Source organism: Lissotriton helveticus, chromosome 2_1 (assembly GCF_964261635.1).
Source record: "Lissotriton helveticus chromosome 2_1, aLisHel1.1, whole genome shotgun sequence".
Lineage (NCBI taxonomy): Eukaryota > Metazoa > Chordata > Amphibia > Caudata > Salamandridae > Lissotriton > Lissotriton helveticus.
This window is the reverse complement of record NC_136059.1, coordinates 1208082448-1208099303: the sequence shown is the minus strand read 5'-3', so window position 1 is coordinate 1208099303 and position 16856 is coordinate 1208082448. Positions and strand designations below refer to the sequence as shown.

The 16856-nt window shown below is 42.1% G+C and overlaps 1 protein-coding gene across 1 annotated transcript in view; it reads left to right on the top strand.

Moving 5' to 3' along the window:
• MTTP (microsomal triglyceride transfer protein) overlaps positions 1–16856 on the top strand; it is a 324058-nt gene that overhangs the window by 158339 nt on the left and 148863 nt on the right. The window contains exon 6 of the mRNA XM_078676089.1: positions 5464–5603. Within this exon, the coding sequence (XP_078532215.1) occupies positions 5464–5603 (140 nt within the window). The remainder of the gene's footprint in view (positions 1–5463; positions 5604–16856) is intronic.

Genomic DNA, 16856 nt, shown 5'->3' with positions numbered 1-16856 from the left:
TGCATTCTGTCCATCAACTGTTGTTTTTGCATTTGTTACCCCGAGTGGGATGGGTATGCTCAGACGTGAGTCCCATGCTCTCCACACCACTGGAGTCAAGCTATCCTGGCTGAAGACGGCTGATAGCCAGAAACCGGTCCTAGGATGCTTGATTCCGGTCCAGGAAAGACATGGCTTGGCGTTTCGGGCTGGACTGTTCCCATGAGGCACAGGGTCAAGGCTAATTTGCATATGGCCATGTCTGAACTGGGGTGGTGTGGAGTGCAAAAAAACGATGGATTTAGGCCCAGATCTCTGTACTGGGGTGAATGTATGACATTGTTCTGCATTCTGTCCATCAACTGTTGTTTTTGCAGTCCTTTGTTTTATGGTGTAATCTACCTTGTCCCTTTTGGTCAGAAAGGGTGACTCTTTAGAATTCACTGTTCACTATCACACAGGCAGTGGCTGTAATTTAAGGAGCCTGTCCAATGGAACCAAACCCAACCTTAGCCAGAGAAGAAAGAGAAGTCCTTAAAGATGGCATTAGCATTGATAATCAAATCTAAACAAGATATTGTCTTCTCTGTCTCCTCGCTGCTGTGTTTGCTCTCTACGTTTCTAAAGAATTTCTTCCTAGTTGAGTTGCCAGGATTTTTAATAGAACCCTAATTTACATGTTCATAAACAAGATTGTTCATTCCTCAACAACATCGGTGTTCCTCAATTCTTTCCAGTGCATTGAGCGACACCTAGGGGTCCAATACGATGTCGGGCGGATCGCCACCGCCATGGTGCGGTGGTGATCCGCCCGACATTAATGCCCGCCCGCCACCCATTTCCCCCCGCCATATTACTATGGCGGGGGGGGACCGCGGCGGACGTAAATACCGTCCGCCGCTTTTCCGCCCCGATCGCCTTGTGGCCGGGGCGGAAAATGTTTAATATGGTGGCGGTGTCTATTAGACACCGCCAGCCATATTAGGATGGGCTTACAGACATGCCTTTCCATGGCGAGGCATGCGGAGGCTCCCTGTGGGGGCCCGTTGTGGGCCCCCTGGGACTCCGGGGGTGGGGGGTGCACATGGGGGGTACCTATGGTACCTCCCCGCATTTCAAAGCGCAACATGGCAGGCACCACGCGGTGCCTGTCATGTTGTGCTTTGAAATGCACAACATGCATTTTTACCATAGCACCGCCCACCACAATAGTAAAAATACAGGATGCGCCCGCCAGTGTGGCGGGCGCATCCTAATTGTCAAGGCGGGACCGCCGCTCCTATGGCGGGCGGTCCCGTTTTGCACGGGGATCGCGGGCGGGCAAAGTCCGCCCGCCATCCTAATGGGGGCCCTAGTTTCTTGGAGATCCAAAAAACAATAAAAAACAATAAAAGATCAAAACGCAGAAACCAGCATTCTCATTACAAGAATGAAACCAATTAAATTAACTACCATAACACATAGCAAGGATTCAACCCTAATCTGATGGCAAAGGGCCTAAACGGAGGTAGATGTAACTTGCAATCTACTGAACTGTTATTTTCATTTTCTCCTAGGCTATAATGTTATTTTTCCCCTCAGCCTGCTGTATGATTTATTTTTATGTTATGTTACATGGGTATTTGTAGAGCGCAACATACACCGACAGGTTCCTCGGCGCTATAGAAGTAAGTGGGTAAATGCAATGTTATGCCAGAGACAGCTAGTTATAGGCCATAGTGAAGAGCCAAGTTTTCAACAGCTTCCTGAACCGCAGGTAATCTTCTTCATGCCTGAGAAAAGCAGGAAAGGAGTTCCAGATCTTGGGACCCAGGAAGGAGACCCTGGTCCCGCCGATACGTTTGCGACTGATTCTAGGTACCGTCAGAAGGTTCTGATGTGAGGATCTCAGAGTGCGCTTTGGTAGATATTTATTGATCAAAGATACAATGAAACTTGGACCAGTATTTTGGGTGGCTTTAAAGAGTGTACAACCTGCCTTAAACAAGGCTCGTTGTTCCACTGGGAGCCAATGAAGATCTCTGAGCAGAGGGGTGATGTGGCAATGCCTATCCTTAAGAAAGATGATTCTGGCCGCTTGATTCTGAATCATCTGCAAGCGATGTCTCTGGAATTGTGGAAGTCCAATGTATAGGACATTTCCATAATTGATTTTAGAGAGGATGAGGCGATGGCAATTTGAGTAATGGCTTCCTTGCTGAAGAAACATCTGATTTTGCGCAATTTGCGCAGTTGGGCAAACACGCCGATGTCACTGAACCTATTTGAGTGAACATAGAAAGGTCAGCATTGATATGAAGACTAAGGTTTTTTATAGTGGATTTAGGAGTGGGTGCCTCACCTAGCTCAGGGGGCCAATAGGATGGGGTCCAATATTCAAGTTTACTGTGGGGGACAATGATCTCAGTTTTTTCTGAGTTTAGCTTTAGATGATTTTCATTCATCCAAGTTTTGACATATAGCATGGACTTTTTAACAATGTCCTTACAATCTACAGAGTTGTCAAGGGTGAAAATAGGCTGCATGTCATCTGCATAGTTAAAGATTTTTACACCCATCTGACGTAGGCCCGAGATCAAGGGGTGGATATAGATATTGAACAGAATAGGCGAAAGAGAGGAGCCCTGAGGAACGCCACAGTTTAAGTCTACCATTGTGGACTTGAAGGGAGATAACCAGACTGACTGTTTACAGGCATCTAAAAAAGAACTAAACCAAGCTAGAGTAGAGCCCCCGAGACCACTGCGTCGATGCGGTCCATCAAGATGTTATGATTCGCGGTATCAAACGCCGCAGACAGGTCAAGGAGGATCAGGGCATAAGTATGCCCTGTGTCGGCCTGGCCTTTAAGATCGTCCAGTACTGATAAAATCACTGCTTCAGTTGAATGGGCAGGAGGGAAGCGGGACTGATGGTTATCCAAAAATTGAGTCCTTTCCAGAAAAGAGCTGAGGCATGTGGCCACATGAGTCTCCAGTACTTTTGCTGGGAAAGGCAGGAGAGAAATGGGTCTGTAATTCTCTAATTTATTAGGATCTATACCTTGCTTTTTCTGAAGTGGAACTACCACTGCCTCTTTAAAAGCCAGTGGAACAGCACCGAGGGAAAGTGAATGGTTCAGGAACTTGATAAAGATATCAGGGAAGGCGTGATAGATTGCTTTAGAGATGAAAGTAGGACAATCCTCCTTAGGAGAGCCTGATTTAACCTTAACTATAAGGTCCAAGAAGCATTCTTTGTCCAGCTGGGGAAGGGAGTGAAGAACACGGGGGTTAGGGGTGACCATATTACTGTGAGGGCTACCATTAGTGGTGGTGATGGAATTTTGAATGTTCTTTATTTTATCTAGGAAGAAGGAGTTCAGGTCATTACAAAGCATTTGACTAGGCACAAAGGACAGGGTTGTATGACTGGAATTAGAGAGTTCTTTTACTATTTTGAAGATTTCTTTTGACCCATTATCGGCAGAGAGAACCCTGTTCGTAAAGAAAGCTCTCTTAGCCTCCAGTATAGCTGCTTTGTACCGATGAAGATTAGTGATATAGTCAGATTTATCTTGTGCTATATAGTTTTTCCTCCATTTTCTCTCGGCCTGACGTACTAGGAGTTTAATTTTTTTAGGTCATTGTTAAACCATTTGGCAGCTTCATGCTGCCTAGAGCGGTAGCTTTTGGTCTGTAGAGGTGCATGGAGATTAAAGGCCTTCCTTTGCCAGTCAGCAATCTCACAGATGTCAGGGTTACCCTCTGGACCCGGAGCTCCCTAGACAGAGTTTCTGCTAGTTTATCCAACTCAACCCGATTCCAGTTTCTAAAGATGCTTTTTGAATGGGAAGTGGTCGGATTCAACTGAGGAGCGAGCAGGTTAAAACTAATGATGGAGTGGTCAGACCACACGCAGGGCTGAACTGCTAGGTTAGTCAGGTTGACATTTATTGACCATACTTGATCAAGGGTGTGGCCCCTAATGTGCGTGGGGGTATTGATGTGTTGTGCCAGATTTAAACAAGCAAGGGACTCAGTGAGCTCCCTGGACGATTTTCCCTCATCAGACTCATTGGCCCAATAGTTCAAATCGCCTATGATTAGTACTTTGTCATAATCAGTGATCAACGAGGCAGTGTAGTTGGCGAGGGTCTTGGGAAAGTCAGGCATTATTACAAGGGGCCTGTATAATATCGCGAAGATCAGCGTACTATTATGTAGGGTAAATTTAATTATCAAAGAGTCTACTGATGGAAATTCCAGGTGAGGCAGGACAGATGCGGAAAGTTCTTTTTTCATAATCGCTGCCACTCCTCCTCCTCTCTTCCCTGGTGACCTATCTGTGTGCAAGATATAATTATTGTCGGGGAGGGCTGCCAGGATATCAGGGGATGACTCCTCTGAGAGCCAGGGCTCAGTGAGTAGTAGGCAGTCCGGAGCATCCGTATCAAGGACGTTAAAAATTTCTAACTGGTGTTTAACCATGGAGCGAGTATTAAGATACATAATATTGAGGTCTTTAGTAGAATTTCTAACAGTGCCAGTAGGAGGTGACATCGGGCGACTACTTGTATCTACCCGCGAAAGTTGAAAATCGACAGTGTTCAGTGGCTTAAGGTTTAGAAGCCCTAGGAGCTGTAGTTTTTTTAATAAATGCGCTTTAATTTGATATGGCTTCTTAGGTGCCATTTGTAAAAGAGTGGCTGCAGAATAGAAATATTTTTGGGCATGCTAACGTGCCCCGTGTGCCCGTGTGGGCACGGACGGTCTCGCCTTTGGTGCACCTTCGGCGTGCCATCGGCACTCCCGCTGCACGCGTCCGCTGCGCATCTGCCTCAGCATAGATTAAAAAGGTTGGCCGGCGCGGGAAAAATGCCCGAGCTCCGCCCACCAGACCGGAAGTCTTATCTTACTCATAGACTATAATGTACAGTTCGCCGTTACTTGTGTGGAGTTCATTGCCCATGTGAGTAGATCTGCAATATACACATTTCTAAAATAAATGAATACATAAAGAAAGTATGAAACAAAAAAACACAACAGAAAGAAATATCAAAGTTTGTGACATCATCCGTGGAAGTAGGTTCACCCTTCTACTTCACTTTTAATTCTCCGGCTATCTTAAGTCAGCCTGAGGGGCAAAAGGTTCCCTTACCCAGCTTTATCTCACCATTCTCTACCAATATCTAACTTTGCTTTCATAAATAAATATTTCCACTTCCTCTTTTTGTTTTCTGTTATTTCTATGTATGCATAAAAAACTCAAAAGGTGATGGAAAGAATGATTGCGATCTTCAAACATTCTCCCTATCTCCTTTTGTGTTTTTGATTTCTATGCATACACCTTTAACATTTCTGTATCCATAATTTTAGGCCGGAGGCTAGAGGAGCTCTATGTTCAGTGCTCGCGATGTTGCTTTAATGAACTTTCTTCGCCCATATACTTAAATAAATTGCAAGGCACTGTTCTATTATATTTTCTCTGTCTTGTTTTTTTCAGGTTTTGGGTGTTAGCACCAAGGCAACCTCTGCGACCATTTACACAGTGGAGGACAGTTTCATTAAAACAGTGTTGGCAGAGGAAAATCACGTCTTATCTCTGAATACCCGTCAAGATCTTGCAGCTAAAATTGTGTCAAAGTAAGGATAGTCCCTAGGTCAGATATTTTGCAATGTTTATCTATTACTTTCAATTATGCACATTTATCATATTGTGAAAGTTACAAAAAAAGTGTTCTTTTTTTGCAATATATTTAGTGAGTCTTTGCCCCATAATCAAAGGTGAAATACTTAAGACTTCATGCCAAGTGGCCAGGGCCCTTATTTTAAAAAGGACGCACTTTCCCTATTTGTGCCACAGCACCAGTGCTTAATTTGTAAAAAAAGTAAGTGCCAGAGCCCTTATCGGGCAGTCATGGCAGCCTGCACGACCCATTGCCCCTGACAGCGCTGCCAATGACAGTGCCAACACAACTTCCAACAATCGCACTACTACAAGTGATACAATTCAGACTATTTTTATGCTGTGCAGACAAAATATCGAGTAAAAAATATCGATTTGCACAAATATCGAGTGATAAATATTGTGATTCAGAAATATCGACACCAAGAATATTGTGGTCAAGAATATCGACTTAAGGTAAGTAATATCGATTTGAAAAATATTGAAGTGTTTAATATCGTTTGCAAAAACATTGGGGCCCATTAGGATGGCGGGCGGATTGCCCCGCCAGGCCAGTGGTGGTCACCGCTGGCCTGGCGGGGGCAATCCTCCCGCCATCCGCTCCGGAATGACCCCCCGCCATATTAGTATGGTTGGGGGGTCCGCGGCGGATGGAAAGACCGTCCGCCGCTTTTCGGGCGGAAAATGGTTTATATGGTGGCGGTGTCTATCAGACACCGCCCTCCCTATTAGCATGGGCTTTAAACAATGCCATTGCCGCCACAGAAAGGCATGCAGAGACTCCCTGCAGGGGCCCTTTGTGGGACCCCAGGGACTCCGGGGGGGCACATGGTACCCCCAGCAGTTCCATGCACAGCATGGCATGCACCGCGCGGTGCCTGCCATGCTGTGCATGGAAGTGCACAGCATGCCTTCCTGCCATTGTGGCGGGCGATGCTGAGTGCACCGCCCGCCACAATGGTAGGAATGCAAGATGCGCCGCCACTGTGGCGGGCGCATACTAATGCTGCCCACGGGACCCCCGCTCTTATGGCGGGTGGTCCCTTTCACCGACAGGTTGCGCGCCTGCCATCCTAATGGACCCCTAAGTTGTTACAAATATTATTTTTTATTAATGTTATGCATTTTAGTATATATTTTATATGTATGTGATGTATATTTTTTTGTATAAGAATTGTTTGTATTTTTAATATATGTGTTCAATTTTGAGTAGTTATTAATTTATTTTATTTGAATTTTGTTTTTTAGTTCTGTAGCTGATTGTGGCTTTATAGGGGAATGGGGTGGGAAGTAATTTAATTATATTACATTAATTGATTATTTTACATTTATTAATATTTTTAATTGAGATTTTACAGTTTTAAATGTGTAAAGTAATTTATTAATAATTAATTTATAATTGGTTGTTAATTCATTTTAATTATTAATTGGTAAATAATTATGGTATTTGTGTAATTAATTTTAGGTGTGTGTTTTGGGGTTTATAGGGGTAAAGGGTGTTAAGTAGTTTATTTATTTGTTATTATTGTTTGTTAATTGATATTAAATAAGCTAAAAACAATTTTACTATGGTAGTTGTGAAATTAATTTCAGGTGTGTGTTGTGGCGTTTATAGGAGTAAAGGTTGGGAAGTAATTTGTGTTGAATTAATTAATATATAGTTGTTAATTAATGTTAAATATTTCATATTTATCTTGGGTAATTGTTTATTTTTGTGTGTTTTTACTTTTAAAGGAGTAAAGGCTGGGTATTAAATACATTTTAATTACTTTATTATCAGTTGTTAATAGTAATAGTTTATAATTTAAAAATAAGTTTTAATTGTGTTTGATTATTTTATAGTTTAGTTTAGGTGTGTGTTGTGTATATTTTATTGTTAAAGTGTGTGTAGTCAATTAATGTTTATTTGTTTATTTTTATCAATACTATTGTTTTAATTGATTATTAATTATGTTAATTATGGAAGTAAATTTAATTAAAAATGGTGAAGTGTATTATTTTTAGTGTGGTGTTATAGGGTAGGAACTAAAATAATGCATTTATGTATTAATTAATTTTTTGTTTGTAAATATTTTCTAGTTTAAAATAATATTTTATTAAATGTATTTTTTTATATACTATTTCTAGGTTTTTGTTATATGTAATTACAATCATAATACGTAATCTTCTTGCATATTTAATATATTTGATCTTTCCTTTTTTAAATATTGTTTATTTATTTTTATGATTTTGTTAAAAATGTAATATATATATATATATCTTTTAACTGTTTGAGTGTGAATCGTAATTTTTGGTCTCTCCTTTATCCAACACTTTCCCCACTTACTGGAGTGGGAATTGTCATTTTTACCTGTCCGCTATCTGGTACTTTCCCTACTGTTGCACTCTTTGGAGTGGGAATAGTAATTTTTGCCCCTCCTCTATTCAACACTTACCCTACTGTTGCTCTCACTGGAGTGGGAATAGTAAATGTTACCCCTCCGCTATCCAACACTTTTCCTACTGTTGCACTCAGTGTGGCTGGAATAGTAAATCTAATTCCTCTGCTATCCAAGACTTACCCTACTGTTGCACTAACTGGAGTGGGAATAGATATTTGTAGCTCTTTGCTGTCCAAAACTTTCCCTACTGTTGCACTGATTGTATTGTGAAATTCAAGTTAAAATATTTTTTAAGTCTAATGTTTTAATGTATTATAGATGTATTTATTTATTTTAAATCATTAAAATATATTTTTCTTTTTGATACTATTTTAATCTTTTAACATATATTAAAAATAAAAGTTTATTAACTGTTTTAAAGTACATATATATGTATAAATTATTATGTTGTGTTTATTTTTGTATTACATTTGTTTGTTATATTTTATTAAAATGTGTATTAAATGTATTTTATTTTGTTAAAATTATATTTAATATATTTAATATATATTATTTTATTTTATATTGATATAAAAGTTGATGTTTTATACATCTATATTTTTACTTTACTATTTTTTCATCAATATTTTTGTGCTTACCTGTATAGGAGTCGATATTTTTGTTGTCTATATTTTGTACTCAATATTTTTAACAGCAATATTTTTTACATTGATGTTATGTCAGTGAACCTATTTTTACATATTTTGACTAATTGAACGCACATGTTGTGCTCATCTCAAACTTAAAAAGACAGCACCACCATGTGGTAGAATGTCCCTAGAGGCAGTGCTAACAATTAGGTGCTAATACCAAGCATCGGAAACCACCCGCTTAAATTAAGCACTGCACGGTGCATCTAAAAGCAGGTGTGCAAGGGGCAAACAGAGAAAGGCCGCCCTTTTATGGTGAATGCGCTGACCTCAGAGCACTCTCGAACTTGTGGTTCTGTGTGGAAAGCGCATTCAAGTAAAACACAGAGTGGCTGCTTCAAAGCCTTTCAAGAGGGATTAGAGATCCCCTTGCAGTCCATGACGTCAACCGCCTGCAAGGGGATGTTGGGGACTCCATAGGACCCCCTTTCTCCTCTCCGGAGGGCTACCTTAAAAAGGTGCAATGAAAGCGTTGCACTTTTTTTGTGCACCTGCATCCATAAAACGGCGCAGCAACAAAGTCATTCCCTCATTTGCATGGAGCCATTCCTCCATGGATATGAAGGAACGTCCTCTCATAATAGCGCTGGTGCTACATTTCGACAGCTCTATCAGTATTACAGAAGAGGAAGCACAAGCATCTACACCACCTTCTGTAACACTGAAGTGCCCCTCGGCATACAAAGTGGGCGCACATGCTCATTGCCACGCCGTCGCACTCTTAGGGGTCCATTAGGATGACGGGCGGACTTTGCCCGCCCGTCATCCGATCGTAAATCGGGACCGCCCGCCATAAGGGCGGGCGTCCCGGGCCGGGGTACCATTAGGATATGCCCGCCACAATGGCGGGCACATCCTGTATTTTCAGCATTGTGGCGGGCGGTGCTCTCTGCACCGCCCGCCACAATGCTGAAAATGCACTTTCACATTGTCATTTGCAAAGCGGCAGGCACCGCGCGGTACCCCCCATGTGCACCCCCCCACTTGTACTTCACTCTGAGGGCCCGCAGGGGGACCCCAGAGTGAAGACCGCATGCCTTTCCGTGGCGGCAGCGCCGCCGCGGAAAGGCATCTCACAATGCCCATTGTAATATGGCTGGCGGTGTCTAATAGACACCGCCACCATATTAAACACCATATTAAACACCATATTAAACACCATATTAAACATATTAAACATTTTACGCCCCGGCCGCAAGGCGACCGGGGCGGAAAAGTGGCGGGCGGTGTTTTGGTCCACTGAGGTCCCCCCCGCCATTGTAATATGGCGGGTGGGAATTCAGGGAAGGATGTCGGGCGGATTGCCCCCGCCAGGCTGGCGGTAGCCACCGCCAGCCTGGCGGAGGCAATCCGCCCGACATCCTAATGGACCCCTAAGAGTCTGACCCTGCAAGTGCAACCTCTTGACTTATTGATACCGGTTATGTAAGTAAGTCTGGGATTTATGAGTGGGCTGTTGATGTCCTGAGGGTCCTCTATGAAATGGGGAATCAGATGGTAATCTGTAATTCCACATTCAGTCCACATGTATAATCCTCGTTTCCGTAGGTGGAGTGTGCAGGTGGAAAAAAAAACAGATTCACAGAGTAACCAAATTACTCCAGATCTCGTAATTCCATTGGGGATTCCATCCTGTTATTGGCTCCATCGGGTGGGCCAGTAACTGTCGTCGGAAAAAGAGAGTAACCTGTGCCTGTTACTATTTTGTATAAAAACCTCATTCTTATGAGATGACCACAGGAAGGCAGTTGTTGTAGAGTGAAGAAAGACCAAGCAACGTTGAAATTAAATTGTCTCACATTGCAACTAAGTTTTCACACATCTAATGCCCATTGAGCCTCAGCACAATTCACTCAACAGTCCCGTATTTTTCGTCCAGAACCCAGTCAAGTCACTATATAGATATCGACATTTTGTGTCCTTCATAACCATAACCATATCCTTTCAATAGTGCATGAACAGAAACAAATATGAAAACAGACATATGAATTGTGAATCTGTGACCACTTACAGAAAGAGAAGGGTAAAAAGTGGAGACGGACAAGATGAATTGTAGACTATCGAACAAGAATGAGGATAAGGAATCATGTATTTGAAATAAAATAATAATGATGATCGATTATTTACTTATTTTTGGAAGTAGAGGGATGTTTCTTCAGGATATTATACGCGATAAAGCAACAGTCTTTGCTCTGAAACAAGATCATGTTATAGCAACAATATCTGGATGCACCTTTTTCATTATTTACAGTACCAATCACTGTGGCACAATTTTCTTGGGGGCGGGATGTCCCAAGCAACAACGCCATTAAGTAACAATTACCACCAGTATTATCATCATAAGTGCCCAATGTTGAGTGTCCTCAGAAGCCAGAAAAAAGCCTCCAAGTCACAATATCATACCAAGAAGTCAACAAACAAGACAGTATATATATATATATATATATATATATATATATATATATATATATATATATATATATATATATATATATATATATATATATATATATATATATATTACCTACTGGCGGTCGCCAGTAGGTATATATAGTTAGGATTTTTTCTCTATGGGACTTTTGAAAATTCTATGTCTAATAACTTTGGCGTTTGTGGACGGAATTGGCTGAAATTTTCAGGAAAATGGCACATTTTGTTTCTGAGCAGCCTTTGAAAATTTGGGGGGGGTTCGTCAAGGGGGGGCCGAGAAAAAAGGGGGGTCACAAAACGCGTTTTTCCCATGTTAATTTCCATAGGGCGGTTGGCCTCACTTTTAGCCCGAACGGCTGAATGGATTTGCACGAAACTTGGCAAAATTGTAGGGACTGGTAGCCCGATGTGCCTTTTGTAGGTCTCAATATATGTGCTCCAGTGGATTTTGAGAAATTAACGTTTAAAAAAAGATATATATCTGTAACAGCGGACCGGGCAGCGGCCCAGGACGCGTACTTTTCGCGCAACGGAGCTTTGTGAAGCGAAGCTGATTGGTTCTCTGGCGTCTGTCAACATTCCAAACAGTCCGTAGCGGCCGCCATCTTGTCTCTCGGTAGGATCGAGAGACAAGAGGAGGCCAAAGCGAAGGGGCAAATGACCATAAGGGGGAATAGTAGATCCTCGCTGACCCCCTAGGTTTGATGTGGAGGTTTTAAAAGGGCCCCGCGGGGCAAAAAAAATAATAATAATAATAATCGAACGGCTGAATGGATTTGCACGAAACTTGGCAAAATTGTAGGGACTGGTAGCCCGATGTGCCTTTGCTAGGTCTCAATATATGTGCTCCAGTGGATTTTGAGAAATTAACGTTCAAAAAAAGATATATATCTGTAACAGCGCTCCGCTTCGCGTAACGGAGGTTTGCGAAGCTGATTGGTCATTCTGTCACTGGGCTATAGTTGGGCTACATCTGGCTGATATTTGGGCTACATTTGTTTTTTTGTGTGTCTGGCGGCCATCTTTGGGCTACATTGGGCTACATTGGGCTTCATTGGGCTACATTCGGCTAATTAGCAAATAGCTCATCGCAAACTAGGAATGGTAAAGAATCGCTATTTATTCCTTAAAGTTCGCTATTTAGGAAATGCAAAAAACTTTGATGATATATATGGCGGTTCATCTCTAACAAGATAAGAAGCATAGGGATACATTTATGATGACTGGCGCATCACCAGGGATGTGTTAGTCATTCTGTGCCGCTGTTCCGTCACCTATGGTGTGCTGCATTTACAATGCGGCGCATCATGGGGCAAAAACAGCACAGATGCGTGATGTATCTGTGCCGTAAAGGTGGCGCATTGCTGGAGTTGTATCGCAAGTGTGATGAAGCTCCAGCAAGGGTCGGGGGTGCCCCTGTCGCAGGGTTTCTGTTCTCACACAGAACTGTGGACAGAGGATTGGAACCTCGGCGAATGCATTGCTGGAGTTGTATCGCAAGTGTGATGAAGCTCCAGCAAGGGTCGGGGGTGCCCCTGTCGCAGGGTTTCTGTTCTCACACAGAACTGTGGACAGAGGATTGGAACCTCGGCGAATTAGGGTGTCCCAAAACTCACGTTAGTAATCAAAAACTCCTTAGCAAGCTAGGTACAGTGTCACATTGGATATAACAAACTCTCAATGTTTAGACAATCCAGAATATGAACTTATAGTACCTCAGGATACGTGGAACTCATGAACAGTCGGTCGTTATAGATTTCTTAGAAACCAGAAAATGGAGTTAAGAAGAACAGATGTGTATTTGAAATGTTTATTTACTAATGCCGTCTTCTCAGGCGTAGTACCTTAGATAATAAAAGTACACATATTATCAGTAGCAAAATTACCAGCATAGTTACTAGTACATAAAAAGTGAATGGTGATAGTATGTTAACATGCTGTAAATGAATAAGAGTTAGCAACACTTATAAGCAGCCGCGGGCCGTGGAGGGAGTTACGGTGAGGCAGGGAGGCGGGGAGGGGGAGAAGCAGGGTGGAGAATACAAGTACACATATTATCAGTAGCAAAATTACCAGCATAGTTACTAGTACATAAAAAGCGAATGGTGACAGTATGTTAACATGCTGTAAATGAATAAGAGTTAGCAACACTTATAAGCAGCCGCGGGCCGTGGAGGGAGTTACGGTGGGGCAGGGAGGCGGGGAGGGGGAGGGGCAAGGTAGATAGGGCTCCACCCTGCTTCTCCCCCTCCCCGCCTCCCTGCCTCGCCCGCGGCTGCTTATATCTCACCCTCCCTAATACACATATTATATTATTTGCTAAGAAGGTCTCTTTGTGTTGGTTTAGGGCGTGCCCATACTTTAGTGTCTTAGATTTGAAGGAATCACATCAGCATACACCAGCTCTCTCTTCATGTGAACCGCATCAACTGTTGTGTATGTGTGTTCGGCAAAGCAATATAAAACCCGCCTCATGCCCAGAATTGGCAGAAGTTGCACTTATGTTATGAGTATGAAGTCGTGGAGATCAGACCTCATAACAATTCTGTATCGTGTTGTTCTTGAAACTTTAGCACTCGCTGTACAGATATAGTTTAACAAGTAAAGCAGATAGTAGACCAATAACATATTATTCTCATGTAAACCACGATGAACTACTAGGTGGAAAGCTAAAGCAACAACTAAGTGTCGTGTGCAGAAGTTGCAAAAAAGGAAAAATGGCGTTTAAACCGGTAATGAGCCCATGCTAACTTAACACGGTGTAAAGATATCCAGGACCTAGATGACACCTCCTCATGATCCGGAAACGAACTGAATAAGATAATAGAAGTGCCATCTCATGAGAGCAGATTGCAAGTTTATATGTGGACGGTCCGCAAGGTAAAGCATTAAAAACTAGGAAAATTTAATGCTAAAGAAAAATAAAACAGCCAAGTACTTTATCGAGTCTTAAGCCAATAGGCAAGGTAAATAATAAAAACTTGACAAATAAGTTAATGAATTGTCAATGAAATGCTAGTACTCAGCATATCAAACATGAAAAAGGTCTATGACATAACTGTGTATGCAAAATAAGCTGCAACAGCCTCCAATAGGAAGTCACCGTCTTCATCCGAAAACAGTTCAGCCATCCAATTTAAAAGCGGAAAAGAACATACGTGCTCTCCCAGCACCGGATCCTCTATCACCATCAGAGGACAGCTCGGTGGGTTTTCAAGAAAGCTCTGTTCCAAGAAAGACTGTGCTGCCGCCAGTAAATTCCAGGGACCAAGTAGTCCATGCATCAATGCCACAGCCATAATCCTTTCGCCAGGACAAACCAACTCGTGAGTAATGATAGGAGTCATCAGCTGATTAAAGTCGACGTCAGGAGAAACCGGTCCGCAGAGACACAAATCAATGGCCCAATCGAAATCACAGGTCAGGCAGTGAAATACAGGCTGGATACAGGTGAAGTAGGAGAACCGAAAAGATAATCCATATGCCGTGCTTAATATCGCCAACGGCATTGTGCCATAATATTCTAGCATGCGATTGCGGAACAGTGTCAGCAGCTGCAGGGTCGGAGGTTGCATAGGAGGGACATCCATATTTAAAAATGTAAAAAAGCACAAGAGCGTCCGCTGGTAATGCAAGTAAAAATGCCAATCCACGAACCAGAGTGCAGAAAATACAATGAAAGGAAGCAGGGATGACTCCAAAGATTTTCTCAAATGAAGTCACGAGGCCACTGGTAACAACTTTAAAAAAGTGTGTCAGGGACTTTGTGGAGGATGCGTTAAAGATAGTCGGAAACATGTTGCTGAAATTGAAAGGCAAATCTTAATTGAAAAGGGTGTGCACCTCTGTACGGGTGTTCGCTATGTGAAGTACGAAAGTTTCACGGGCCGAACTCAAGGCCACCTCTCTCTGAGACAAAAGAGCTCTTATTCTTGCCATGCCGTTGAAACGTGTCCCAAGGTTGGTATTTGTGGCCAGATTGAAAACTCCCTATGTTCATGTGTGGGAGGAAATAGAACATTTCTGCAGCAAATAACCCGTTCACTTACTGTTACGATAAAAGGAATACTTTTAATTAACTCAGAACAATCTTCATTATTGAGCATCAAATAACTACCATTTTCCAACAACTTGAACGTGGGGATGATAGCAGGAACTGGCGTGCCTTGCAACACGCAAGCCATATTTGGTCGGTGTTTGTTGCATGAACCGTGTAACTGTATGTGCCTACACATTAGTGAATGATCTGGCGTCTCAGTGCATTCCTCTCCATTCAGATAAACTTCTTGATCATCTTTGAAACATCTGTATGTGTATGGAAGCGACCAGACCTCATGAAGAAAAGCACTACCTAAAGGTTCATAACGACCTATTGGTATATATTTCATACAATTTGAAAACTTATATAAAGCAAAAGGCAGCGTTATTAAACCGTGGATAAGGCATGTTGTCAAAAAACCCGCAATCCTCTGCTGATGATGTCACTGAGCATGTCATGAATGATGTAATATGTGACATCATCAGCAGTGGATTACGGGTAATAGTATCTCTAGTTTACTCCCCTATAGCTGTCTTTATTTTAACATAAGTGTGTGTTTCCCTCCCTTATACTTACTGTTTTTGGTTCGCTTCCAGTTCGCGTACCGGCGAGCGAACTAGGAAGCGAACTAAGAGAAATAGAGGTTGGCACAGTTCCAAATATTGTACCAATTTTTTAATAACGGGGAGGTAGTTCTGAAAAGAACTTTTTTTTTTATTTTTCTGAACATTTTTTTACTGTTTTTGAATTTTTCTGAACAGTTTTATATTTTTTGGGGTTTTTCCTGGAGGGGGCAATGAAAACGATTCATTGTAAAGGGCTCAACAGGAGCAACAAAACAAAAAAAAGAAGTATTTATTATTTTGGGCGTTTCGGACAAACTTGCATATGATAGTCAATAGCTCTGTTGATCAGAGTGATGCTTCTTTCTCCGTAGGAAATGAATCCATCGCAAAATACGCAGGTGTGTTTTACTTCACCAAATCTCATTTGTATATTTGGCACCATCTCCCTGCCCTCTGGTCCCGTTACTTCCGGTACAACAGATCTTCTGGCCATAATAGGGAGATTATCTAGGTCGTTCCGAAACTGTGCAGCACTGTAGTTGTTAGGATGCCACCTAGTCATATGGCGATGCATTGTGTAGTTTCCGAAACTGTATTTTTTGTCGGTCCCTCTGGACAGTCTATCTTGACATATAAGGCAAGTTACGTATCTTGCATTTACTTTTTTCTGACCTTTGGGAATTTTAAAAAATTGCCAAATGAAGTTTTCTTTCCGGTGAGACGTCCTGGGCTGCTCAGGCAAAAACTGCCTCTCTTCGTGCTCGTCCTCCTGTTCCTCTTCTTCTTCTTCTTGTTGAATTATAACTTGAGCAGGTGGTCCACTCTTCCTTGGATGTGGTGGAGGTGGTGGGGAAGCACCAGCTGAAGCTACTAAAGAAGCCATTGCTCAGTGATCACAAAGGGTCTTTCTCTCACAATGATGAAAGTCAGAGTGAGGAAAGAAGGAGGGATTTTCATCATTTGGGAAAAACAAGAGTTCTCAACCAATCAAAAGTGTTCATTTTAGATTATATGACCTAGTCTTACATCATTAGGAAACCAAAAGTGAAATGAACCAATGAAAAGTGTTATTACCAAGTCACATGACTTGCTGTGTTTACGTTAA